The sequence below is a fragment of the Oncorhynchus kisutch genome, linkage group LG16 (genome assembly GCF_002021735.2).
Source record: "Oncorhynchus kisutch isolate 150728-3 linkage group LG16, Okis_V2, whole genome shotgun sequence".
Classification (NCBI taxonomy): domain Eukaryota; kingdom Metazoa; phylum Chordata; class Actinopteri; order Salmoniformes; family Salmonidae; genus Oncorhynchus; species Oncorhynchus kisutch.
The window spans coordinates 16,371,233-16,397,151 of record NC_034189.2 but is presented as its reverse complement, the minus strand read 5'-3'; the positions used below and the strand labels follow the sequence as shown (position 1 = coordinate 16,397,151).

At 41.4% G+C, this 25,919-nt stretch overlaps 1 protein-coding gene across 1 annotated transcript; it reads left to right on the top strand.

Moving 5' to 3' along the window:
- Nucleotides 1–10,497: 10,497 nt before the first annotated feature.
- On the top strand, nt 10,498–24,029 carry LOC109906403 (C-type lectin domain family 4 member K). Its single transcript, XM_020504079.2, has 9 exons — nt 10,498–10,700; nt 13,803–13,889; nt 14,457–14,603; nt 16,198–16,266; nt 16,534–16,596; nt 18,299–18,382; nt 18,722–18,888; nt 21,044–21,177; nt 22,558–24,029. The coding sequence occupies exons 1-9, from the start codon at nt 10,613–10,615 to the stop codon at nt 22,736–22,738; spliced, it is 1,020 nt and encodes a 339-aa protein (XP_020359668.1). The 5' UTR covers nt 10,498–10,612; the 3' UTR covers nt 22,739–24,029.
- The last annotated feature ends 1,890 nt before the right edge of the window (nt 24,030–25,919 follow it).

Genomic DNA, 25,919 nt, shown 5'->3' with positions numbered 1-25,919 from the left:
CTACACCCATCTCACCCATCTACAGTACCCCATAATGACAAAGTGAAAATATGTTTTTCGAAACGTTTACACAGTTAATGAAAAATAAATACCTCATTTACATAGGTATTCGCACCCCTGAGTCAATTTTTTAAATGTCATTATTTTTATTTTTTTTAATACAGAAAGGTGAATTAATCTCTGGAAAGCAGACTGAACCAGGTTTTTCTCTAGGATTTAGCCTGTGCTTAGCTCCATTCCGTTTCTTTTTTATCCTGAAAAACTCCCAGTCATTATTAACATGTTAAGGATACCCATAACATTTTTTATTTATTTTTTTATTTAACCTTTATTTAACCAGGTAGGCTAGTTGAGAACACGTGTTAATTTCCAACTGTGACCTGGCCAAGATAAAGCAAAGCAGTTCGACAGATACAACAACACAGAGCTGCAAACAGGATGCATGTTTTGGAATATTTTTTTATTCTGTACAGGCTTTCTTCTTTTAACTTAGGTTAGTATTGTGGAGTAACAACAATGTTGTTGATCCATCCTGCGTTGCCTCATATCACAGCCATTAAACTCTGTAACTGTTTTAAAGTCACCATTGGTCTCATGGTGAAATCCCTGAGCAGTTATCTTCCTGTATGGCAACTGAGACAGGAAGGAAGCCTGTGTCTTTGTAGTGACTGGGTGTATAGATACACCATCCAAAGTGTAATTAGTAGCTTCACCATGCTCAAAGGGATATTCAGTGTCTGCTTTTTTTTACCCATCTGCCAATAGGTGCCCTTCTTTGCTAGGCATTAGAAAACCTCCCTTACAGATAATTGCATGTATCAGAACTCAGGATAAGACCGAGATGCAGACAGTTAGAGTCACAGATGTTTATTGGCCATGAACAGGGGTTAGGCAAAAGACAGGTCAAAGGCAGGCAGAGGTCTGTAATCCAGGGCAGAATCAATAAGGTACAGAACAGCAGGCAGGATCGGGGTCTGGACAGGCAGAGGTTGTTAAACGGGTCAGAGTCAGGCAGGTACAGAACGGCAGGCAGGCTCGGGGTCTGGACAGGGAGAGGTTGTTAAACGGGTCAGAGTCAGGCAGGTACAGAACGGCAGGCAGGCTCGGGGTCTGGACAGGCAGAGGTTGTTAAACGGGTCAGAGTCAGGCAGGTACAGAACGGCAGGCAGGCTCGGGGTCTGGACAGGCAGAGGTTGTTAAATGGGTCAGAGTCAGGCAGGTACAGAACAGCAGGCAGGCTCGGGGTCAGGGCAGGCAGAATGGTCGGAACTGGGGAAACTAGGAAACAGAACTTGAGAAATCAGGTAGATGGGTAAACACGCTGGAAAGACCTGGCAAGTGAAGACGAACTGGCAACAAACAGAGAAAGATGGGGATAAGGAGGAAGATGGGCAACACCTGGAGAGGGGTGGAGACAAGCACAAAGACAGGTGAAACAGATCAGGGTGTGACAGTATGTGTGGGTTACAGAGAGGAGGTAGACATTAAAAGTCATTGATAAGCACATTTACGCCATTGTTTATTTAGGCTTGCAATAAAAAAGGGGTTGAATACTTATTGGCATATATAAGACACTTATAAGACATTTCAGATTTCATTTTTATTCATTTGTAAATCTTTAGAAAAACATAATTTCACTTTGGCATTTTGAGGATTGTGTGTAGGCCAATGACAAAAAATACCAATTTAATCTATTTTAAATTCAGGCTGTAACACAACAAAATGTGGAAAAAGTCAAGGGGTGTGAATATATTCTGATGGCACTGTATATCGTGTGCTTCCCCCAGAATTGGGAAATTGTTTTATAAATGATTGATCAGAGAAGAGATTGTGTTTAGGCAACCGGTGAGACTGGAGGGAGCGCAATTCAAATAAATAATCATAACAATTATGGATATTAAGCATTTAGGAACATACAACTGTCTTATATTGGTTAAAAGCTTCAATTATTGTTAATCCAACTGCCCTGTCCGATTTACAATAGGCTTTACAGCGAAAGCTTTCCATGCGATTGTTTGAGGATGGCGCTCCACATCAAAATATTTTTCCATCAGCACAGGTTTCATAATTTCACAAATAGCGATTAATTATTCACTTACTTTTTGAAAATCTTCCTCTGATTTGTCATCCAAAGGGTCCCAGCTACATCATGTAGTGTCGTTTTGTTAGATGAAATCCTTCTTTATATCCCAAAATTCAGTTTAGTTGGCGCCATTGATTTGAGTAATCCACTCATTTCCAAGTCTGTATCCCAGTACGAAAGCTCATAATTCTTCCTTGTTTGGGAAGAAACAAGACTGAAACCTTGAACAAAGACTACTGACATCCAGTGGAAACCATAGGAATTGCATACTGGGATCTAGATTATTTCTATTCCCTGTCATTTCTAATGAAAAAGCATGGGCTCTCAAAAAAAGGTTGGTTTTTCTTTAGATTTTCTCCTACCATATCTATTGTGTTATAGTCTACATTATTTTAACATTTTCACAAACTACAGAGTGTTTTCTTTCCAATCATACCAATTATATGCAAATCCTGGCTTCAGGGCCTGAACAACAGGCAATTTACTTTGGGCACGTCAGTCAGGCGAAAATGGAGAAAAATAGACCCTAGCCTAAGAAGAATTATAAAACAAAAAGTTAGGTTTCAAAAAGATTGTTAGTTTTGGTTGTGTTTCAGATAATTTTGTGCCCAATATAAATGAATGGTAAGTAATGTATTTTGTCACTTTGGAGTCACCTTTACCGTAATCAAGAATAGAAGACGGTTTAGACATCATCTAGTGAAAGCCCATGAGGGAGAGGTAAAGAGACTACCTAGGACTACCCCTCTCTCTTTCCATTTCCTTCTTTCTCTCTCTCTCTCCAAATGTATAGGTCAAACATGTAGAACTGTCTAATAGGCAAATTTTTCCAAGATGGCTTAGCAGTCAGACATCTTTGGCTTTGTCTTGTCTCGTCCCATGTGTATATATCTTTTTCTTCGCATTCTTTTTAAAATATTTTTCCTAAACCTCAACTTCAAAATACTCTCCTGCACCCAATGTGGTGTGGGTCTGTTTTTTTTCCTAAAGTATTTCTATTTACCTCCGAACTGGAATACCTCAACTGAAGCTAGCTAACCAGCTACCAGCTATCAGTCAGCTAACGACTGCTAGCGGTCATCAGCTATTTATTTATTTACCTTTATTTAACCAGGTAGGCAAGTTGAGAACAAGTTCTCATTTACAATTGCGACCTGGCCAAGATAAAGCAAAGCAGTTCGACAGATAAAACGACACAGAGTTACACATGAAGTAAAAACAAACATACAGTCAATAATGCAGTATAAACAAGTCTATATACAATGTGAGCAAATGAGGTGAGAAGGGAGGTAAAGGCAAAAAAGGCCATGATGGCAAAGTAAATACAATATAGCAAGTAAAATACTGGAATGGTAGTTTTGCAATGGAAGAATGTGCAAAGTAGAAATAAAAATAATGGGGTGCAAAGGAGCAAAATAAATTAATTAATTAAAATTAAATACAGTTGGGAAAGAGGTAGTTGTTTGGGCTAAATTATAGGTGGGCTATGTACAGGTGCAGTAATCTGTGAGCTGCTCTGACAGTTGGTGCTTAAAGCTAGTGAGGGAGATAAGTGTTTCCAGTTTCAGAGATTTTTGTAGTTCGTTCCAGTCATTGGCAGCAGAGAACTGGAAGGAGAGGCGGCCAAAGAAAGAATTGGTTTTGGGGGTGACTAGAGAGATATACCTGCTGGAGCGTGTGCTACAGGTGGGAGATGCTATGGTGACCAGCGAGCTGAGATAAGGGGGGACTTTACCTAGCAGGGTCTTGTAGATGACATGGAGCCAGTGGGTTTGGCGACGAGTATGAAGCGAGGGCCAGCCAACGAGAGCGTACAGGTTGCAATGGTGGGTAGTATATGGGGCTTTGGTGACAAAACGGATTGCACTGTGATAGACTGCATCCAATTTGTTGAGTAGGGTATTGGAGGCTATTTTGTAAATGACATTGCCAAAGTCGAGGATTGGTAGGATGGTCAGTTTTACAAGGGTATGTTTGGCAGCATGAGTGAAGGATGCTTTGTTGCGAAATAGGAAGCCAATTCTAGATTTAACTTTGGATTGGAGATGTTTGATATGGGTCTGGAAGGAGAGTTTACAGTCTAACCAGACACCTAAGTATTTGTAGTTGTCCACGTATTCTAAGTCAGAGCCGTCCAGAGTAGTGATGTTGGACAGGCGGGTAGGTGCAGGTAGCGATCGGTTGAAGAGCATGCATTTAGTTTTACTTGTATTTAAGAGCAATTGGAGGCCACGGAAGGAGAGTTGTATGGCATTGAAGCTTGCCTGGAGGGTTGTTAACACAGTGTCCAAAGAAGGGCCGGAAGTATACAGAATGGTGTCGTCTGCGTAGAGGTGGATCAGGGACTCACCAGCAGCAAGAGCGACCTCATTGATGTATACAGAGAAGAGAGTCGGTCCAAGAATTGAACCCTGTGGCACCCCCATAGAGACTGCCAGAGGTCCGGACAGCAGACCCTCCGATTTGACACACTGAACTCTATCAGAGAAGTAGTTGGTGAACCAGGCGAGGCAATCATTTGAGAAACCAAGGCTGTCGAGTCTGCCGATGAGGATATGGTGATTGACAGAGTCGAAAGCCTTGGCCAGATCAATGAATACGGCTGCACAGTAATGTTTCTTATCGATGGCGGTTAAGATATCGTTTAGGACCTTGAGCGTGGCTGAGGTGCACCCATGACCAGCTCTGAAACCGGATTGCATAGCAGAGAAGGTATGGTGAGATTCGAAATGGTCGGTAATCTGTTTGTTGACTTGGCTTTCGAAGACCTTAGAAAGGCACGGTAGGATAGATATAGGTCTGTAGCAGTTTGGGTCAAGAGTGTCCCCCCCTTTGAAGAGGGGGATGACCGCAGCTGCTTTCCAATCTTTGGGAATCTCAGACGACACGAAAGAGAGGTTGAACAGGCTAGTAATAGGGGTGGCAACAATTTCGGCAGATAATTTTTAGAAAGAAAGGGTCCAGATTGTCTAGCCCGGCTGATTTGTAGGGGTCCAGATTTTGCAGCTCTTTCAGAACATCAGCTGAATGGATTTGGGAGAAGGAGAAATGGGGAAGGCTTGGGCGAGTTGCTGTTGGGGGTGCAGTGCTGTTGTCCGGGGTAGGAGTAGCCAGGTGGAAAGCATGGCCAGCCGTAGAAAAATGCTTATTGAAATTCTCAATTATGGTGGATTTATCAGTGGTGACAGTGTTTCCTATCTTCAGTGCAGTGGGAAGCTGGGAGGAGGTGTTCTTATTCTCCATGGACTTTACAGTGTCCCAGAACTTTTTTGAGTTAGTGTTGCAGGAAGCAAATTTCTGCTTGAAAAAGCTAGCCTTGGCTTTTCTAACTGCCTGTGTATAATGATTTCTAGCTTCCCTGAACAGCTGCATATCACGGGGGCTGTTCGATGCTAATGCAGAACGCCATAGGATGTTTTTGTGTTGGTTAAGGGCAGTCAGGTCTGGGGAGAACCAAGGGCTATATCTGTTCCTGGTTCTAAATTTCTTAAATGGGGCATGTTTATTTAAGATGGTTAGGAAGGCATTTAAAAAAAATATCCAGGCATCCTCTACTGACGGGATGAGATCAATATCCTTCCAGGATACCCCGGCCAGGTCGATTAGAAAGGCCTGCTCGCAGAAGTGTTTCAGGGAGCGTTTTACAGTGATGAGTGGAGGTCGTTTGACCGCTGACCCATTACGGATGCAGGCAATGAGGCAGTGATCGCTGAGATCTTGGTTGAAGACAGCAGAGGTGTATTTAGAGGGGAAGTTGGTTAGGATGATATCTATGAGGGTGCCCGTGTTTAAGGTTTTGGGGAGGTACCTGGTAGGTTCATTGATTATTTGTGTGAGATTGAGGGCATCAAGTTTAGATTGTAGGATGGCTGGGGTGTTAAGCATGTTCCAGTTTAGGTCGCCTAGCAGCACGAACTCTGAAGATTGATGGGGGGCAATCAGTTCACATATGGTGTCCAGAGCACAGCTGGGGGCAGAGGGTGGTCTATAGCAGGCGGCAACGGTGAGAGACTTGTTTTTAGAGAGGTGGATTTTTAAAAGTAGAAGTTCAAATTGTTTGGGTACAGACCTGGATAGTAGGACAGAACTCTGCAGGCTATCTTTGCAGTAGATTGCAACACCGCCCCCTTTGGCAGTTCTATCTTGTCTGAAAATGTTGTAGTTTGGAATTAAAATGTCTGAGTTTTTGGTGGTCTTCCTAAGCCAGGATTCAGACACAGCTAGAACATCCGGGTTGGCAGAGTGTGCTAAAGCAGTGAATAGAACAAACTTAGGGAGGAGGCTTCTAATGTTAACATGCATGAAACCAAGGCTATTACGGTTACAGAAGTCGTCAAAAGAGAGCGCCTGGGGAATAGGAGTGGAGCTAGGCACTGCAGGGCCTGGATTCACCTCTACATCGCCAGAGGAACATAGGAGGAGTAGAATAAGGGTACGGCTAAAAGCTATGAGAATTGGCCGTCTAGAACGTCTGGAACATAGAGTAAAAGGAGGTTTCTGGGGGCGATAAAATAGCATCAAGGTATAATGTACAGACAAATGTATGGTAGGATGTGAATACAGTGGAGGTAAACCTAGGTATTGAGTGATGAAGAGAGAGATATTGTCTCTAGAAACATCGTTGAAACCAGGAGATGTCATTGCATGTGTGGGTGGTGGAACTAATAGGTTGGATAAGGTATAGTGAGCAGGACTAGAGGCTCTACAGTGAAATAAGCCAATAAACACTAACCAGAACAGAAATGGACAAGACATATTGACATTAAGGAGAGGCATGCTTAGTCGAGTGATCAAAAGGGTCCGGTGAGTGGAGAGGTTGGTTGGTGATTTAGACAGCTAGCCAGGGCATCGGTAGCAAGCTAGCATAGGATGGAGGTCTGTTGTTAGCCACCTCCGTCAGTAGATTAGTGGGGTTCCGTGGTAGAGGGGATCAATCCAAATCACACAACAACAAAAATAAAAACAATAGATATAGTTATAGAGGCCCAAGAAGAAAACATAATAATAATAATAAAAAATAATAAAAAAATGTCTGATTGTCTATTCAGATAGCAGCCGGTAAGACAGCTAACGGTTAGCAGGCCGCAGATGGGCGTTCAGGTAACGTCGCGACGGAGGAGCCAGCCGAATAACTCCTTCGGGTAGATAACGTCGGCAGTCCAGTTGTGAAGGCCCGGTGGGGCTCCGCGAAGGCAGCAAAACGGGTCCGGATAGGCGACTGCAGCCCAGGTGCGATTGATGGAACTCAGGAGTGATTGACGGAGCTTGCTAGCTCCGGAACAATTGATGTTTGCTCCGGAATCGACGAAGGCCGATAGTCACACGGATAGCAGCTAGCTAGCTGTGAGATCCGGGCATGAATGTCCAGAGAGCAGTCGAAATCCAGGGACATGGAGAGAAAAATTGGTCCGGTATGCTCCGCTCCGAGCCGCGCTGCGCCGTACAGAACTGGCGATAGACTTTCGAGCCAAAGGATAGCCGATGACCACAAACCGTGGTTAGCTGAACACCAACGACTTGCCAGTAAAGGAGCCAACTAGCTTCTGAACTAGCTTCTGGATTAGCTACTGGCTAGTTTCAGGCCAGCCTCCTGGAGTTTCTGGCTAGCTTCTTGGAGGATTACAGATCTGAGGTAAATAATACTTTTTTATAAATATACATTGGTGAGGCGGGTTGCAGGAGAGTGTTTTGAAGATCAGTTGATGGAAAATAAAAATAAAATGTATGTGAAAAAGTTGTAAATATATATATATACAGGACACGACAAGACGAGGACAAAAGACGTCTGAACTGCTATGCCACCTTGGAGATGAAAAAGCTAACCTAAATCAAATCAAATCAAATTTATTTATATAGCCCTTCGTACATCAGCTGATATCTCAAAGTGCTGTACAGAAACCCAGCCTAAAACCCCAAACAGCAAGCAATGCAGGTGTAGAAGCACGGTGGCTAGGAAAAACTCCCTAGAAAGGCCAATACCTAGGAAGAAACCTAGAGAGGAACCAGGCTATGTGGGGTGGCCAGTCCTCTTCTGGCTGTGCCGGGTGGAGATTATAACAGAACATGGCCAAGATGTTCAAATGTTCATAAATGACCAGCATGGTCGAATAATAATAAGGCAGAACAGTTGAAACTGGAGCAGCAGCACAGTCAGGTGGAAGTTGAAACTGGAGCAGCAGCATGGCCAGGTGGACTGGGGACAGCAAGGAGTCATCATGTCAGGTAGTCCTGGGGCATGGTCCTAGGGCTCAGGTCCTCCGAGAGAGAGAAAGAAAGAGAGAAGGAGAGAATTAGAGAACGCACACTTAGATTCACACAGGACACCGAATAGGACAGGAGAAGTACTCCAGATATAACAAACTGACCCCAGCCCCCCGACACATAAACTACTGCAGCATAAATACTGGAGGCTGAGACAGGAGGGGTCAGGAGACACTGTGGCCCCATCCGAGGACACCCCCGGACAGGGCCAAACAGGAAGGATATAACCCCACCCACTTTGCCAAAGCACAGCCCCCACACCACTAGAGGGATATCTTCAACCACCAACTTACCATCCTGAGACAAGGCTGAGTATAGCCCACAAAGATCTCCGCCACGGCACAACCCAAGGGGGTAGCTCGGAAAGCTCTCGCCAGTTCATACAACGCGTTTCAAACCAGAGCATAACGGACCTATTTTTCTCTCCATATCCCCGAATTCCTACCACAAACTCTGAACCTTTTCATATGGATCATCACAGCTAGCTAACCGCAACCCGGGTTGACTACTCCTGGCTAACGTTTCCGTCCCGGAGCAAGCACCAACTAGCCTGGAGCTATCCCATGCTAGACCCATCTCCCAGCTCACTCCTACAATATCCAGACCCCTTCTACTTCCGGTACGGGGCACGGAACCCTGCCGATCCTCTACGACTGGAATACCGACAGGCCCTTAGGCACAACGCCTGCTGAAGGCCCATTCTGCTAACCTGCTAGCTACTTAGAGCAACTTGGAACCTTACTAACTCCACGACTGGTCTAGCGAAGTCACCGCACGAAGAGGCAAAAACAGACTTACCCCCATCGTGATGTCCCCCAAAGGCTAACTTGCTAGCCCCGGTCTACTAACTGCAAGCTTGCCTGCCCCAGTCTGCTAACTGCTAGCCCCTGATAACTGCTTGCTTGCTAACCCGGTCTGCTAACTGCTAGATTGTTTAGCCCCGGCCTACTAACTGTTAGCGTGTTAGCATTGGCTTGCTAACTGTCTGAATCGCCATGGACCCATGTGTTCACTTGGCTACGCATGCCTGTTTCTAATATCAATATGCCTCGTCCATTACAGTCCTGGTTAGTGATTACTGTCTTATTTCACTGTAGAGCCTCTAGCCCTGCTCAATATGCCTTAACCAACCATGTTATCCCACCTCCTACATATGCGATGACATCACCTGGTTTAAACGTCTCTAGAGACTATATCTCTCTCATCATTACTCAATGCCTAGGGTTACCTCCAATGTACTCACATCCTACCTTACCTTTGTCTGTACACTATGCCTTGAATCTATGCTATCGTGCCCAGAAACCTGCTCCTTTTACTCTCTGTTCCGAACTTGTAAGACGGCCAGTTCATATAGCCTTTAGCCGTACCCTTGTCCTACTTCTCCTCTGTTCCTCTGGTGATGTAGAGGTTAATCCAGGCCCTGCAGTGCCTAGCCCACTCCCACTCCCCAGCTGCTCTCATTTGTTGACTTCTGTAACCGTAAAAGCCTTAGTTTCATGTATGTTAACATTAGAAGCCTACCCCCTAAGTTTGTTTTACTCACTGCTTTAGCACACTCTGCTAACACGGATGTCTTAGCCATGTCTGAATCCTGGCTTAGGAAAACCACCAAAAACCAAAATGGAGTTCCAAGAGAGCCCTCAAAAAGAGTCAAATTGAAAGGAGTTGTCATTATGAAATGATTATTGTAACACATAATTTGATGATATCTGATGTTCTATGATATATTAGGATTATAGAAATAATGTATTATCTGCTGGCTCTCTTTAACCATCTATCATGAATGAAACTTATCTGAAAGATAACATTTTATATCGCTATATACTTACAGCTAGCTAGAATCCTACCTACAGTAAATTCTACAGGCCATGTTTGAATGACGATGACAAGCCAACTGTCTTGGAACTGCCATTATAAATGATATCAGTGATACAGATCAATGACAAGGTTGCTAGTTTACAACATATTCAAATGACGTTCTAGTTTATCACATATTCAAATGAAGCCCAGCTGTAAATAGGAACTGAATATAAGTTTTTTTACTGCACCTCCCTACCCCACTGCAGTTCCTCAGTGTGCGGGCATTCGTATGTGTCTGAATGTTATTTGCATAACATCCTGTGTATTCCATAACAGTTGTGGTTGTGTACTGCCAGTGTGTGTGTGGTTGAGTGTGTGAGTGTTTGAGGGATTTAAATGAGTGAGTGTGTGTGATGAGGGCCTTCTTCCTCTTCTGGTCCCCACTCTGAAAGAGAACTTAGAGCTGTGATGATGTCTGGTGAAATCATCTACTCCGATGTTACATTCACTCGGCATCAGAACCAAGATACTGGAGCAGAAAGGGAAGTTTCTAATGGTGAGTTCTCTCTCATTTATATCGATTTATTAGTTTTCAACATTTCATCACATTGGGGGGCGACGGTGGAGATGTCATAATTCAACAAGGAGTTAGTAACAGAAGAAGGCTGTATAGACTGTTGTTAACTGGTTATAATTATAGTGATGATGATTTACTGTATGGTTGTGTCATGAACATTAACTGTGTAAACCCAGGGGCTATAGGGAAAAGAAGACAGTATTTTGGTTGGGATCAATATTTGTAATTGTACTTATTAATATGAATTAGTACTATATGTTTAACATGTGGTAGTGTATGAGTCACTGGGCACTCTTTTAGAATGTACTATAGCATAGTTATGTATAGTGCAATGTTTGTGCTTTATTTATGACTCTCAGACACGTTCATTTCCTTTTGAATACATTACACAACGCCTCAACAATGGTTCTCCACAGAGAATCCTATTTTGAAGGATATGTACAGTATTAGTGCAATATAAAGGGCATGAGAATATGACAGTTCCATCTAAATGAGTTGTTACTCGTCACACTCTGGACGTATCTGTTGGATTTCACACTGTCGACAGACAGACAGACAGACAGACAGACAGACAGACAGACAGACAGACAGACAGACAGACAGACAGACAGACAGACAGACAGACAGACAGACAGACAGACAGACAGACAGACAGACAGACAGACAGACAGACAGACAGACAGACAGACAGACAGACAGATAGATAGATAGATAGATAGATAGATAGATAGATAGATAGATAGATAGATAGATAGATAGATAGATAGATAGATAGATAGATAGATAGATAGATAGATAGATAGATAGATAGATAGATAGATAGATAGATAGATAGATAGATAGATAGATAGATAGATAGATAGATAGATAGATAGATAGATAGATAGATAGATAGATAGATAGATAGATAGATAGATAGATAGATAGATAGATAGATAGATAGATAGATAGATAGATAGATAGATAGATAGATAGATAGATAGATAGATAGATAGATAGACGGACGGACGGACGGACGGACGGACGGACGGACGGACGGACGGACGGACGGACGGACGGACGGACGGACGGACGGACGGACGGACGGACGGACGGACGGACAGACAGACAGACAGACAGACAGACAGACAGACAGACAGACAGACAGACAGACAGACAGACAGACAGACAGACAGACAGACAGACAGACAGACAGACAGACAGACAGACAGACAGACAGACAGACAGACAGACAGACAGACAGACAGACAGACAGAGCATCAACCTGTTACATTTGGTTTATGGCCTAAAGTGTTTCCTCATTTCTCATAACAATATGTCAGCTTTTCTTCAGATATGTTGAATTAGAATATTAGACATTGTATATTTTGGTTAGTGACCCTAACAGTTTATAAAGTGATTTGCATGTTGGGACTGTCAAGGGACTGTAACCTAGTAGAGCTCAAAGGAAATAATGCGGAGGTAGTGGATTGTTAAAGAGAAACTAGAGTGATATCTTTCTAATAGAATGTTGATAAAGTGGATTGTTAAAGAGAAACTAGAGTGATATCTTTCTCATAGAATGTTGATATAGTGGATTGTAAGAGAGGTACTAGAATGGTATATTTCTAAAATAATATTGAGATCAAATCAAATCAAATGTATTTGTATAGCCCTTCGTACATCAGCTGATATCTCAAAGTGCTGTAGAGAAACCCAGCCTAAAACCCCAAACAGCAAGCAATGCAGGTGTAGAAGAGATGGCGGATTGTGAGAGAGGAATGAGAACGGTATCTTTCTAATAGAATGTTGAGAGTTGATTGAGAGAGAGGAATGAGAACGGTATCTTTCTAATAGAATGTTGAGAGTTGATTGAGAGAGAGGAATGAGAACGGTATCTTTCTAATAGAATGTTGAGAGTTGATGGTGAGAGAGGAATGAGAACGGTATCTTTCTAAGAGAATGTTGAGAGTTGATTGAGAGGAATGAGAACGGTATCTTTCTAATAGAATGCTGAGTTGATTAAGAGAGAGGGGAAATAGAACACTGCATTTCTAATAGAATGTTGAAATAGTAAATTGTGAAAGAGTTTACTGAGTTACAGTTAATATGAGGAAATCAGTCAATTGAAATAAATTCATTTGGCTCGAATCTACGGATTTCACCTGACTGGGAATGCAGATACGCATCTTTTTGTATCTGTATCTAAAGAAAATGGGCCTCACAATTGGCCTCAGGATCTCGTTATGGTATTTTTGTACATTCAAATGGCTAATCGATAAAATGTAATTGTGTTCGTTGTCCATAGCTTATTCCTGCTCATACCATAAGTCCTCCACCAACATGGGGCACTCTGTTGTTGACATTAGCAAACTGCTTGCCCACACAAAGACATACGCATGGTCTGCGGTTGCAGTTCGGTTGCAAAATTCTCTTAAACAACGCTGGAGGCGGCTTATGGCAGCGATGAACATTGAATTCTCTGGCAACAGCTCTGGTGACATTCCTGCAGTCAGAATTCCAATTGCATGTTCCCACAAAACTTGAGACATCTGTGGCATTGTGTTGGGTGACAAAACTGCACATTTTAGAATGGCCTTTTATTCGTGTCATCTTTACGTTTTTTAATCCGCTTCTTGATATGCCACACCTGTCAGGTGGATGGATTATCTTTGCAAAGTAGAAATGGTCACTAACAGCGATGTAATTTTGTGCACAAAATTTGAGAGCAATAAGCTTTTTGTGTGTATGGAACATTTCTGGGATCTTTTATTTCAGCTCGTGAAACATGGGACCAACACTTTACATGTTGAATTTATATTTTTGTTCTGTGTAGACTGATACATTTCTAATAGAATGTTGAGATAGTGGATTGTGAGAGAGGAACTAGAATGGTACAATTCTAATAGAATGTTGAGATAGTGGATTCATAGAGAGGAACTAGAATGGTACAATTCTAATAGGTGGTAATCACCATGGGGTTGGTTTTAGGGAAACAATATAATCACGCATGGGGTGCAATATGTATAATATGTATAAAAATATGTATAAAATAAGTGAAAAAAATGATATCTTTCTTCATCTCTCTCTCTGTAACCATAGGAGTAGCCGAACGTGAAGAGGATGTCACATACTCTGAGGTTAAAAGACCGGGAGGTAGAGCTAGTGAGCAGGAGGATCCTGGGAAAGGTGAGGTGTATTTGTGTTACAGTTAGCTAAGGGTTACATTAAGTACCCCTTAATTAACCTGTTATGTTCTAATTTTCAGAGTAAATAAATCACAGACACCAGAGAAGCTTTAACCAAGTTTAATTCTTCCCAAAGGGTCGTTACAGCTGTAATTCAGACAAAAACATGTTCTCACCGTCACAAGTATATATACTCCACTTTGGACACTCCTCCTTCTCTCCAATCCTTACATCTTATGGTTCCACGGGAAGAGGGTACTAGGATAACAAACCCTTATTACTTCCTTCAGGGGATCTGACCTGACCTCCTGACCTCAACTCCTCCTTCGCCTAATCCACAGATGTCCATCCGCTTCCCCTATAGCAATCCAGTGGTCTCCTCCCGTCCACCCAACACATTCCAAAGCCATCTGTCTTTCTGCAGAGACCCACCACCTCCTGACATAAAACCCAATCTCTTCCATTTCTTATTCACTATGCGTGTCTTTAATATCTCAATGTTCAAAGTTTACACCGAATATAACAAACCTTTTGACCTTTTAAACTCTGACACCCACTCCTTTTACAGGAAGGGACCCTGGCAATAGTGACCCCACTCCCCCAGTGGGGTCAAAGGCTACAATCCCTGAGGGAGGGTATGGGAGAGTTCCCGTGGTGACCCTGATGTGTCTCTGTGTTCTACTGCTGGGCCTGGCGATCACTCTGGGAGTCCTCTGTGAGTATATAACCATTATACGGAACCCTGACCCTTTTACACTACTGAACCCTTTTACACTACTGAACCCTTTTACACTACTGAACCCTTTTATTCTACTGAACCATTTTACACTACTGAACCCTTTTACACTGCTGAACCATTTTACACTACTGAACCATTTTACACTACTGAACCCTTTTACACTACTGAACCCTTTTACACTACTGAACCCTTTTACACTACTGAACCCTTTTACACCACTGAACCCCTTAACACTACTGAGCCCTTTTACACTATTGAACCCTTTTACACTACTGAACCCTTTTACACTACTGAACCCTTTTACACTACTGAACCCTTTTACACTGCTGAACCCTTTAACACTATTGAACCCTTTTACACTACTGAACCCTTTTACACTACTGAACCCTTTTATTCTACTGAACCATTTTACACTACTGAACCCTTTTACACTGCTGAACCATTTTACACTACTGAACCATTTTACACTACTGAACCCTTTTACACTACTGAACCCTTTTACACTACTGAACCCTTTTACACCACTGAACCCCTTAACACTACTGAGCCCTTTTACACTATTGAACCCTTTTACACTACTGAACCCTTTTACACTACTGAACCCTTTTACACTACTGAACCCTTTTACACTGCTGAACCCTTTAACACTATTGATCCCTTTTACACTACTGAACCCTTTTACACTGCTGAACCCTTTAACACTACCTTGCCCTTTTACACAACTGAACCCTTTTACACCAATGAGCTGAGCTGGACTGGTTATGCATCCACCATAGTTGCTGGCCTGGAACTCTGCTGAAAATAACACTACTGAACCCTTTAACACTACTGAACCCTTTTACACTACTGAACCCTTTTACACTGCTGAACCCTTTAACACTACTGAACCATTTTACACTACTGAACCCTTTTACACTACTGAGCCCGTTTACACTATTGAACCTGTTTACACTACTGAACCCTGTTACACTACTGAACCCTTTTACACTGCTGAACCCTTTAACACTACTGAACCATTTTACACTACTGAACCCTTTTACACTACTGAGCCCGTTTACACTATTGAACCCGTTTACACTACTGAACCCTGTTACACTACTGAATCCTTTTACACTGCTGAACCCTTTAACACTACTGAACCATTTTACACTACTGAACCCTTTTACACTACTGAGCCCGTTTACACTATTGAACCCGTTTACACTACTGAACCCTGTTACACTACTGAACCCTTTTACACTGCTGAACCCTTTAACACTACTGAACCATTTTACACTACTGAACCCTTTTACACTACTGAGCCCGTTTACACTATTGAACCCGTTTACACTACTGAACCCTGTTACACTACTGAGCCCTTTTACACAACTGAACCCTTTTACACCACTGAGCTGAGCTGGACTGGTTATGCATCCACCATAGTTGCTGGCCTGGAACTCTGCTGAAAATGACAATGTGCAAAGAAAATATCCAAGCCAACCCAGACCAGTACATTTCAGGTTGGTACAATAGTGACAAACACAAGAGAAAAACCACAACCCTCCATCTTGTCTTATTGTCTCTGTTCCAGATGCTTCCAACATGACTAGTCTTCAAGCTGAAGGGGCTCACTTTGCCCAGATGAAAGAGAATCTAACAGGTGATTCCCATGATCAACCTCTTATATAAATGTTTGATAGAATCCTTCATATAAATCATTAAGATGCAGTTTGTCAATGGGGGACTGGCTCAGATTAAAATACTGCCATTTCACTGTAATATATAAAGAAAATATTGTTTCATTTGAATAGGTCTATTGTTAGATAATAGGTCATTCTAGCTTGTACAAGGTTTACTTTCTTACTTTAAGGTTACATATGTAAATAAATTCATGTTATTCCTCCATATGATTTGCTTTTAATAACAGGGAAACTGCATGAACTGCAAGACAGCTATAAGAGACTACAGAATAAGACCCACAACGTAACAGGTAGGTAGTCTAGAACAGGACTCAACTGACTGGCCACAACACTCCTATTCATATCATATATTCATTCATTATTCATGTGAAGTTTAAAAGTGGAAGTTGAACCCAATTTAACTCAAACTTCTCATTTCAGTACAAAGTTCCATGTTATCAAGGTTAGGATTACATTTACAGCAGTATTGTTCCCTAAAACATATTGTTTAAATATTGTATATGCTACCATTGTAATGTATATGAGGAAGCAGAGGGGTTTTACTTGGCCAGAAAAGACGTCTGGCCCTAATGGAAACCTAGTCATATCAGTGTGGTGAAGTGTATTGGAAAGTCATTTTGTGTAAGGACCGACGCTGGAGACGAGAAGCAGGTACAGGGAGTTGACATTTAATTAGGAACAGACAAAGAGCAAGACAGAAACAGCGCCAGCACATGGATACATAATGACAAACGACAATCAATGCAGCAGCGGGGGAACAGAGATGGGGAACTGACAAATATGGGGGAGGTAATAAACAGGTGATTGAGTCCAGGTGAGTCCAAAAATACGTTGATGCGCGTAATGGGGAAAGGCAGGTGTGCGTACTGATGGTGGCAGGAGTGCGTAATGTTGGGGAGCCTGGCGTCTTCGAGCGCCAGGGTGGGGGAGCAGGCGTGACAATTTCGTACTTCAAATGTTTTGTTCGTCAAATACATACCTTTGTATTACGGCCATATTTCAACAGTTCTTTAATAATAAAGGTAAATATGTGTAAAAAAATACATGTATTTTTTGTTACGACATGATTTCATATGTGTTTTTTCATAGTTTTAATTTCTTTACTATTATTCTACAATGTAGAAAATTATAAAAACTAAAGATAAACCCTTGAATGAGTAGGTGTGTCCAAACTTTTGACTGGTACTGTACATATTTTAAATAATATATACACTACCGTTCAAAAGTTTGGCGTCACTTAGAAAAAAATGTGTCTATTATTAAAATAACCTCAAATTGATCAGAAATAGAGTGTAGACATTGTTAATGTTGTAAATGACTATTGTAACTGGAAACTACAGATTTTTTTATGGAATATCTACATTGGCGTACAGAGGCCCATTGTTAGCAACCATCACTCCTGTGTTCCAATGGCACGTTGTGTTAGCTAGTCCAAGTTGACCATTTTAAAAGGATAATTGATCATTAGAAAACCCTTTTGCAATTATGTTAGCACAGCTGAAAACTGTTCAACTGGAGCATCAGCCTTTGTGGGTTCGATTACAGGCTCAAAATGGCCAGAAACAAAACCCTTTCCTCTGAAACTCGTCAGTCTATTCTTGTTCAGAGAAATGAAGGCCATGCGAGAAATTGCCAAGAAACGGAAGATCTCTTACAACGCTGTGTATTACTCCCTTCACAGAACAGCGCAAACTGATTCTAACCAGAATAGAAAGAGGAGTGGGAGGCCCCGGTGCCCAACTGAGCACGAGGACAAGTACATTAGAGTGTCTAGTTTGAGAAACAGACACCACACAAGTCCTCAACTGGCAGCTTCATTAAATAGTACCCTCAAACACCAGTCTCAAGGTCAACAGTGAAGAGGTGACTCCGGGATGCTGGCCTTCTAGGCAGAGTTGCAAAGAAAAAGCCATATCTCAGACTGGCCAATAAAAAGAAAAGATTAAGATTGGAAAAATCTTCTAATAAGATATCAATCTATTCTGTTCTCAGTCCAGAGAGACCTGTTATCCTCAGAGCTACAAGACTGTAATGCCAACCTTACTATGGTCAAAGATCTCCTGGCAACCATCCAAGGTTAGTTCTATCCTCCTCCCATGCATGAGAGTACTAAAGTGGATGCCTCATGAACAGTTATAATATACTGCCATATAGTACTACCATATATTGTAGTTCTGAATATTATACTGTATTATATTGTACTTATATTATTATGCTGTATTTACTGTATATACATATAAGTATAGGACATACTATAGTACTGAATATTATACTGTATTATACTGTATATCCTGGATATACATATAAATATAGTATATACTGTAGTACTGTAAGTCATCAAATACAAATCGCATCTCATTGTCTCTTGTCTCCTTGTCTTCTTGTGTGTTCTTGTCTCTCCTCTCTCTTTTACAGGGAATCATAAGATATGTAATACCAATCAGCTGTGTTCTCCTGGCTGGGAGTTCTACAATGGATCATGTTACTACTTCTCTAAAGAAAAAATGACCTGGGAACAGAGTCAGTACGCCTGCATCCATGATGGAGGACACCTGGTCATCATAGAGAGTCAGCAGGAGCAGGTAGGATTGGAGGTGTAGTACACTATATATACAAAAGTACATGGACACCCCTTCAAGTTAGTCAATGTGTCTATTTCAGCCACACCCGTTGCTGACAGGTGTATAAAATCGATTACACAGCCATGCAACCTCCATAGACAAACATTGGCAGTTGAATGGCCTTACTGAAGAGCTCAGACTTTCAATGTGGCACCTTCATAGGATGCCACCTTTCCAACAAGTCAGTTCCATTTTTGCCCCATCGAACACCACATCGAACACCTTTGGGATGAATTGGAATGTCGACTGCAAGCCAGGCCTAATCGCCCAACATAAGTGCCTGACCTCATTAAGGCTCTTGTGGCTTAATATTGGAAGTAAGTCCCCACAGCAATGTTCCAACATCTAGAGGAAAGTCTTCCCAGAAGGGTGGAGGCTGTTATCCTGTTGACGGGTTAGGGTTCCCTTTTGGGAACGACCCCCTCCCACGTTCAGCTGTAACGTGGCGCACGGAACGCAAAAATATTCTTAGAAATATTTAACCTCCACACATTAACAAGTCCAATAGCTCAAATGAAAGATAAACACCTTGTTCATCTAGCCAGCAAGTCAGATTTCTAAAATGTTTTACAGCGAAAACATAGCACATATTTATGTCAAACCACCACCAAAGACACAGCTAATTTGCATAGCCAAAAAATGCAATCAACAAACGCAGGATTAAAAGAAAAATAATTTCACTAACCTTTTGAAATCTTCATCAGATGACAGTAATATAACATGTTACACAGTACATTTATGTTGTTTTCAATAATATGCTATATATATCCATAAATCTCTGTTTACAATGACTCATTGTTCAAAAAATGCTACTCAAATGTCCGGAGAAATGACGATAGCTCCGGCAGATACCGTCAGCTAACACATCATAAACTTTGACTAAATATGCATGTTCTACATATATATAGAAAGATACAATTCTTCTAAATGCAATCGCTGTGTTACATTTATTTTTAACGTTACAGATTTCGTTCACTAGGCTATAATATGAGTCGGCGCTCAGAAATTAGCATTATGGCTCCTCTATCTTGGAGTCCACAGAAACCCAAATTTACCACATAAATATTCCCTTACCTTTGCTGTTCTTCCATCAGAAGACCTGGAAGGGTTTATACTTACCAAAAACAGCTTTAGTTTTGAAGTCTGTGTCTTTCGGTTATCAAACACGACATATTTCGGTTGAAATGCAGCCAAAAAGTCAAGTGGATGCGCACCAAAACGTCGAAATTACATATTATATGTCGACGAAACTTGTCAAACTATGTTCAGAACCAAGCTTTAGCATGTTATATAGGTTCACAGCAATCCTGAGGACGAACAGAAACACACGCATCATTTAATCAATCTTGGAAGAAAGACATCACCGGAGCAGAGCGCGCATGAGAGTAACCTGTTTTTTCGCGTGACCGAAAGGTTTCAGCCAGCCAAAACTCTCGTGAGCGGGGATTCTCACAATGAGAAGCCCCATTGAAAGCAGACATCGCGCTGAAGACATAGAAACTGTTCCCAGGTCTGTAGGTGCTTGGGAAGGGTGGGGGCAATGACGTCAAAGTTGGGCCAACTTTTATGATGACAAGAGAGAGTTTGGGAGAATGAGTGCCCTGAGAGTTCTGCTTTACTTACAGACATCATTTAAACGGTTTTAGAAGCTTTAGAGTGTTTTCCATTCAATAATAATTTTTATATGCATATATTAGCAATTTTTGACAGATTTTTTTTCTGTTTACTATGGGCACGCAATTCCTCCAAAGGGGGCAGTAATCAGCCCTATCATGATACATGATTTATAGAAGCAAAGGGAGGACCAAGTCCATATTAATGCCCATGATTTTGGAATGAGATGTTTGACGAGCGGGTGTCCACATACTTTTGCTCATGTAGTGTAATTAACTGCTACTTGACTCTCTTATAAAGGGCAGACTTCAAGTTAGGATATGGCCTTCTTTAAGTGTCTCTCTGTGTTTTGCATGTCTGTCTCCATTGGTTGACTTGAGTGGAAAGCAGACAGGGTTCTCGCTCTTCAAGTTAAATAATATACTTCATTTAGAATAGTATGAGAACATCAGGATGAGAACCTTGGGTCCATTGGTTGACTAACATGTGGTTTTCTCCATAGGAGTTTATAAAACAGAGAGTGGTAGCACTGGGAATTGATCCTTATGATCACAGCCCCTGGATTGGACTGACAGATGAGAAGCAAGAGGGATTGTGGGTCTGGATGGACAATACACCTCTTAATGAGAACATCAAGTAAGGATGTTTCTAAGGCATAAATTCACACACACACACACACACACACACACACACACACACACACACACACACACACACACACACACACACACACACACACACACACACACACACACACACACTCAAAGACAAATCAGCTGTACACTCAAAAGCACAACATAGTAAACATAGTTTTGTAAGCCTTGTAAAGTTGAGTGCAAATATATTGGCACCCTTCCACTTTTATTAAATCATTCCATATTTCTTGGAAAAATGCCTTTAATATCCACACCTTGTTATTGGATTTTCATGGCATCGACAATGTGCTTGGAGCTAATACTTGATTGTGCAGTCTTTGGCCAACATAACTGAAGACAAATGCTTCTTGTAGCCACAAATGAGCTTGCTGCAGCTTTCTACTGGCAATTTGGCCCAGTATTTAGCAGCAAACCACTCTAATTCTTCAATGCTTGATGGGTGCCCTCAGCCAACTGCTTTTTTGGCCGGCAGGTAGCCTAGTGAATAGAGGTAAACCGAAAGGTTGCCGATTTGAATACCCGAGCCGACAAGGTGAAACAATCTGTTGATGTGCCTTTGAGCTTCATTTCCAGCGTACTACTATAGCTGACCCTGTATAACAACACATTTCACTACACCTATCCGGTGACAATAAAACATTTTTTGGGACGATATCGCCAATTAATTTAGGATGTGATTCAGATCTGGACTCATTGCTGGCCACTTTAGAACAGCGTTTCTTCTTGAACCGTTCCTGGGTGCTTTTGATGTGTGTTTGGGGCCGTAGTCCTGCTGGAAGACCCACAACCTTCAATGGAGACCCAGTTTTTGGACACACGGTTTAACATTGGACTTCAAAACTCCTTGATAATCTGCTGATTTCATGATGCCTTGCACATGTTCAAGGCCCCCAGGATGAAATGCAAACCTCCCCCATGTTTGATTGTAGGGAGGGTGTTATTTTCATTGAATGCTTAATTTGGTCATTGGTAAACACAGTGCTGATCTGTAACTCAAATGAGTCCAGATCTGAATCACATCCATAACCTATGGCGAGAGCAGAAAACAGCACTTGGTGGGGGGTACCCCTCAAATTGAAGAATTAGAGCAGTTTGTTGCTATATACTGGGCCAAATTGCCAGTCGAAAGGTGCAGCAGATTATTGATGGCTTCAAGAAGCATTTGTCTTGAGTGATCTTGGCCAAAGGCTATGCAACCAAGTACTAGCTCCGGGGTGCCAATCATTTTGTCCATGCCATTTGTCTTTATTTTCTAAATTAAAATTGTAAAAATCCATGGTGCCAATATATTTGGTCGAAAATATTTATTTATTCTGGGACATACTGTATGGAGTAATGGGTTCTCTTCTCCCTTTTCTAGGTACTGGGACTTTGGCGAACCAAATAACCATGGGCCTAAAGGTGAAAGTGAAAACTGTGTCCGAATAGGTCAAAAATGTCACCACCAAATAAATTGTTGGTTTGACTTTCCATGTGCCGAACCATCTAAGAGAATCTGTGAGAGTCGTGCAGTCTGTGAAAGTCGGGCAGGCACTCCATAGTGAAGCCAAATGTAGTGTATTGAATGAGTAACCAGCACAAGGCACCGTATTGTTGGGAAGTATTTAGGGCCCATTTTCTAGACACAGACCAAACCTACACTCTTAGAAAAAAAATTTCAAAAGGGTTTTTCGGGTGTCCCCATAGGAGAACGATTTTTGACTACAAGTAGAAGCCTTTTTGACTCCAGGTAGAACACTATTGGGTTCCATGTAGATGAAGATCTCTCTGTTGAAAGGGTTCTACCTGGAACCAAAAGCACTACTTCAAATGGTTCTCCTATGGGGACAGACAATATATAGCCACTATTTTTCTAAGAATGTATTGCTGGACTAAGTATTACCTTCATTTGAGCTTGTGTCCACACAACAAATACTTCTGCTTTGAGCTATAATTGAATGTCATACCTGTGTAGTTCCTCCACATAGCCAGCTGGATCTGACAGATCCTACTGATATGGATTTAACTTTTTTATTTATATTGGTAAATATGCTTTCCATTGTAACATTTGATATTTTAGTCAATTAACAGACGGTCTTGTCCACAGTGATATACAGATCAATGCAGTAGTATTAGAAAGCCTGCATGGTTTAGCCTGCATGGGTTAGCCTGTAAGGTTTAGACTTGTCATCTCAACCTTCTATTCAGGAAAATGTATCTAGGTTGTATTTCTAACAATATGATTACATTTTTTTATTCAGTTCATTTACAGATTTATTCGTAACAATGGGATTCATTAATTCAGCTGTTTTTGCAGGTGTATTTGTAACATTGGACTTCATTCATTCAGCTGTTTTTACAGATTTATTTGTAACAATGGGATTCATTAATTCAGCTGTTTTTACAGATTTATTTGTAACAATGGGATTCATTAATTCAGCTGTTTTTGCAGGTGTATTTGTAACATTGGACTTCATTCATTCAGCTGTTTTTACAGATTTATTTGTAACAATGGGATTCATTAATTCAGCTGTTTTTACATATTTATTTGTAACAATGGGATTCATTAATTCAGCTGTTTTTGCAGGTGTATTTGTAACATTGGACTTCATTCATTCAGCTGTTTTTACAGATTTATTTGTAACAATGGGATTCATTAATTCAGCTGTTTTTACAGATTTATTTGTAACAATGGGATTCATTAATTCAGCTGTTTTTGCAGGTGTATTTGTAACATTGGACTTCATTCATTCAGCTGTTTTTATATATGTATTTGTATGTGGAGGTCTAATAGATGGAATTAGACATGAAGTAATACATAAATAAAAATTGAATTGATCTAAATGTTCAAAATTTGCTGTGTTTGCGGTTCAGTATCTGAGTCTATGTCCAGTCTCTGAGAGGGATGGAGGGGGAGTTTAGTAGGGTAGTTTATCTCCTATTATGAAGTACACTGTGTCTGGTTTGTTGACATTATTCTCAAATTCTTCTGTTTTATCTATAAATCTATCATCTACAAATTGGCTTGTTCCTACCTATCTTTACGATTTGGTCCTGCCGTACATACCTACACGTACGCTATGGTTACAGGACGCAGGCCTCCAAATTGTCCCTAGAATTTCTCAGCAAACAGCTGGAGGCAGGGCTTTCTTATATAGAGCTCAATTTTTATGGAATGATCTGCCTACCCATGTGAGAGACGCAGACTCGGTCTCAAACTTTAAGTCTTTACTGAAGACTCATCTCTTCAGTAGGTCATATGATTGAGTGTAGTCTGGCCCAGGAGTGTGAAGGTGAACGGAAAAGCACTAGAGCGACAAACCACTCTAGCTTTCTCTGCCTGGCCGGTTCCCCTTTCTCCACTGGGATTCTCTGCCTCTAACCCTATTACAGGGGCTGAGTCACTGGCTTACTGGTGCTCTTCCATGCCGTCCCTAGGAGGGGTGCGTCACTTGAGTGGGTTGAGTCACTGACGTGATCTTCCTGTCTGGGTTGGCGCCCTGCCTTGGGTTGTGCTGTGGCGGAGATCTTTGTGGGCTATACTCGGCCTTGTCTCAGGATGGTAAGTTGGTGGTTGAAGATATCCCTCTAGTGGTGTGGGGGCTGTGCTTGGCAAAGTGGGTGGAACATCTTGGCCATGTTCTGTTATAATCTCCACCCGGCACAGCCAGAAGAGGACTGGCCACCCCTCATAGCCTGGTTCCTCTCTAGGTTTCTTCCTAGGTTTTGGCCTTTCTAGGGAGTTTTTCCTAGCCACTGTGCTTCTACACCTGCATTGCTTGCTGTTTGGGGTTTTAGGCTGGGTTTCTGTATAGCACTTTGAGATATCAGCTGATGTAAGAAGGGCTGTATAAATACATTTGATTTGATAATTGACTGTCTTACTTCTGTAGTTCTTCATACAACCAGCTGGATGTGACAGAAGTTAATAGATTTGTAAATATGTCTTCTCGTCTTATTAATAATTAGACATACAGTACAGTATATATTAGAACAATTGTTACAGAAAAAACATGATATACTCAGATGACTGATTGGTTGCTTAATTGGTTAATTGGTTAACTGATTGATTGATTGTGTGCTGTGATATTTTACCAATTTTTATATTGCTATTGTATGGTTTAGCCTTAACATATTTTTTCTTTTTTTAAGCTCTCTTCTTCACAATTTTCCCATGTGTAAAAAATAAATGAAGTAGTATAATAAAATAACAATAACGTGGCTATATACAGGGGGTACCGGTACCAAGTTGTGCAGGTTAGTCGAGGTAATTTCAGGCTGTATCACAACCGGACGTGATAGGCCGACGCACAATTGGCCCAGCGTTGTCTGGGTTTGGCCAGTGTAGGCCATCATTGTAAGTAAGAATGTGTTCTTAACTGACCTTAGTTAAGTAAAGGTTAAATAAAATATATTAACAAAATTGGTAGTATGTACATTTAGGTCGGGGTAAAGTGACTATGCATAGATAATAAACAGTGAGTAACAGCTGTGTAAAAATATATATGAATAAAATAAATTAAACATGGTTCAATATGCCGATAAATCAGCACAATCTACTTTTTCACATTTCCAGCATCTTGAAGCAAAAATTGGGATCATGTTTACTGTGCTAATCAACATACAAACAAATTGAGTTTGTTTGAGTCGCACGTTCCATTGGATGGTGCTCTTGTACCGCTGGTTGCTGGGGAGGATTATGATTGAGTCTTCTATTTTGGTGAAGTGCTCACTTTGTCCACT

Coding starts and splice junctions, on each gene's coding strand:
- LOC109906403 (XM_020504079.2), top strand. CDS start 10,613: ATGATGTCTGGTGAAATCATCTACTCCGATGTTACATTCACTCGGCAT. Junction 18,383..18,721: donor TCTCCTGGCAACCATCCAAG/GTTAGTTCTATC, acceptor TCTCTTTTACAG/GGAATCATAAGATATGTAAT. Junction 21,178..22,557: donor CCTCTTAATGAGAACATCAA/GTAAGGATGTTT, acceptor TCCCTTTTCTAG/GTACTGGGACTTTGGCGAAC.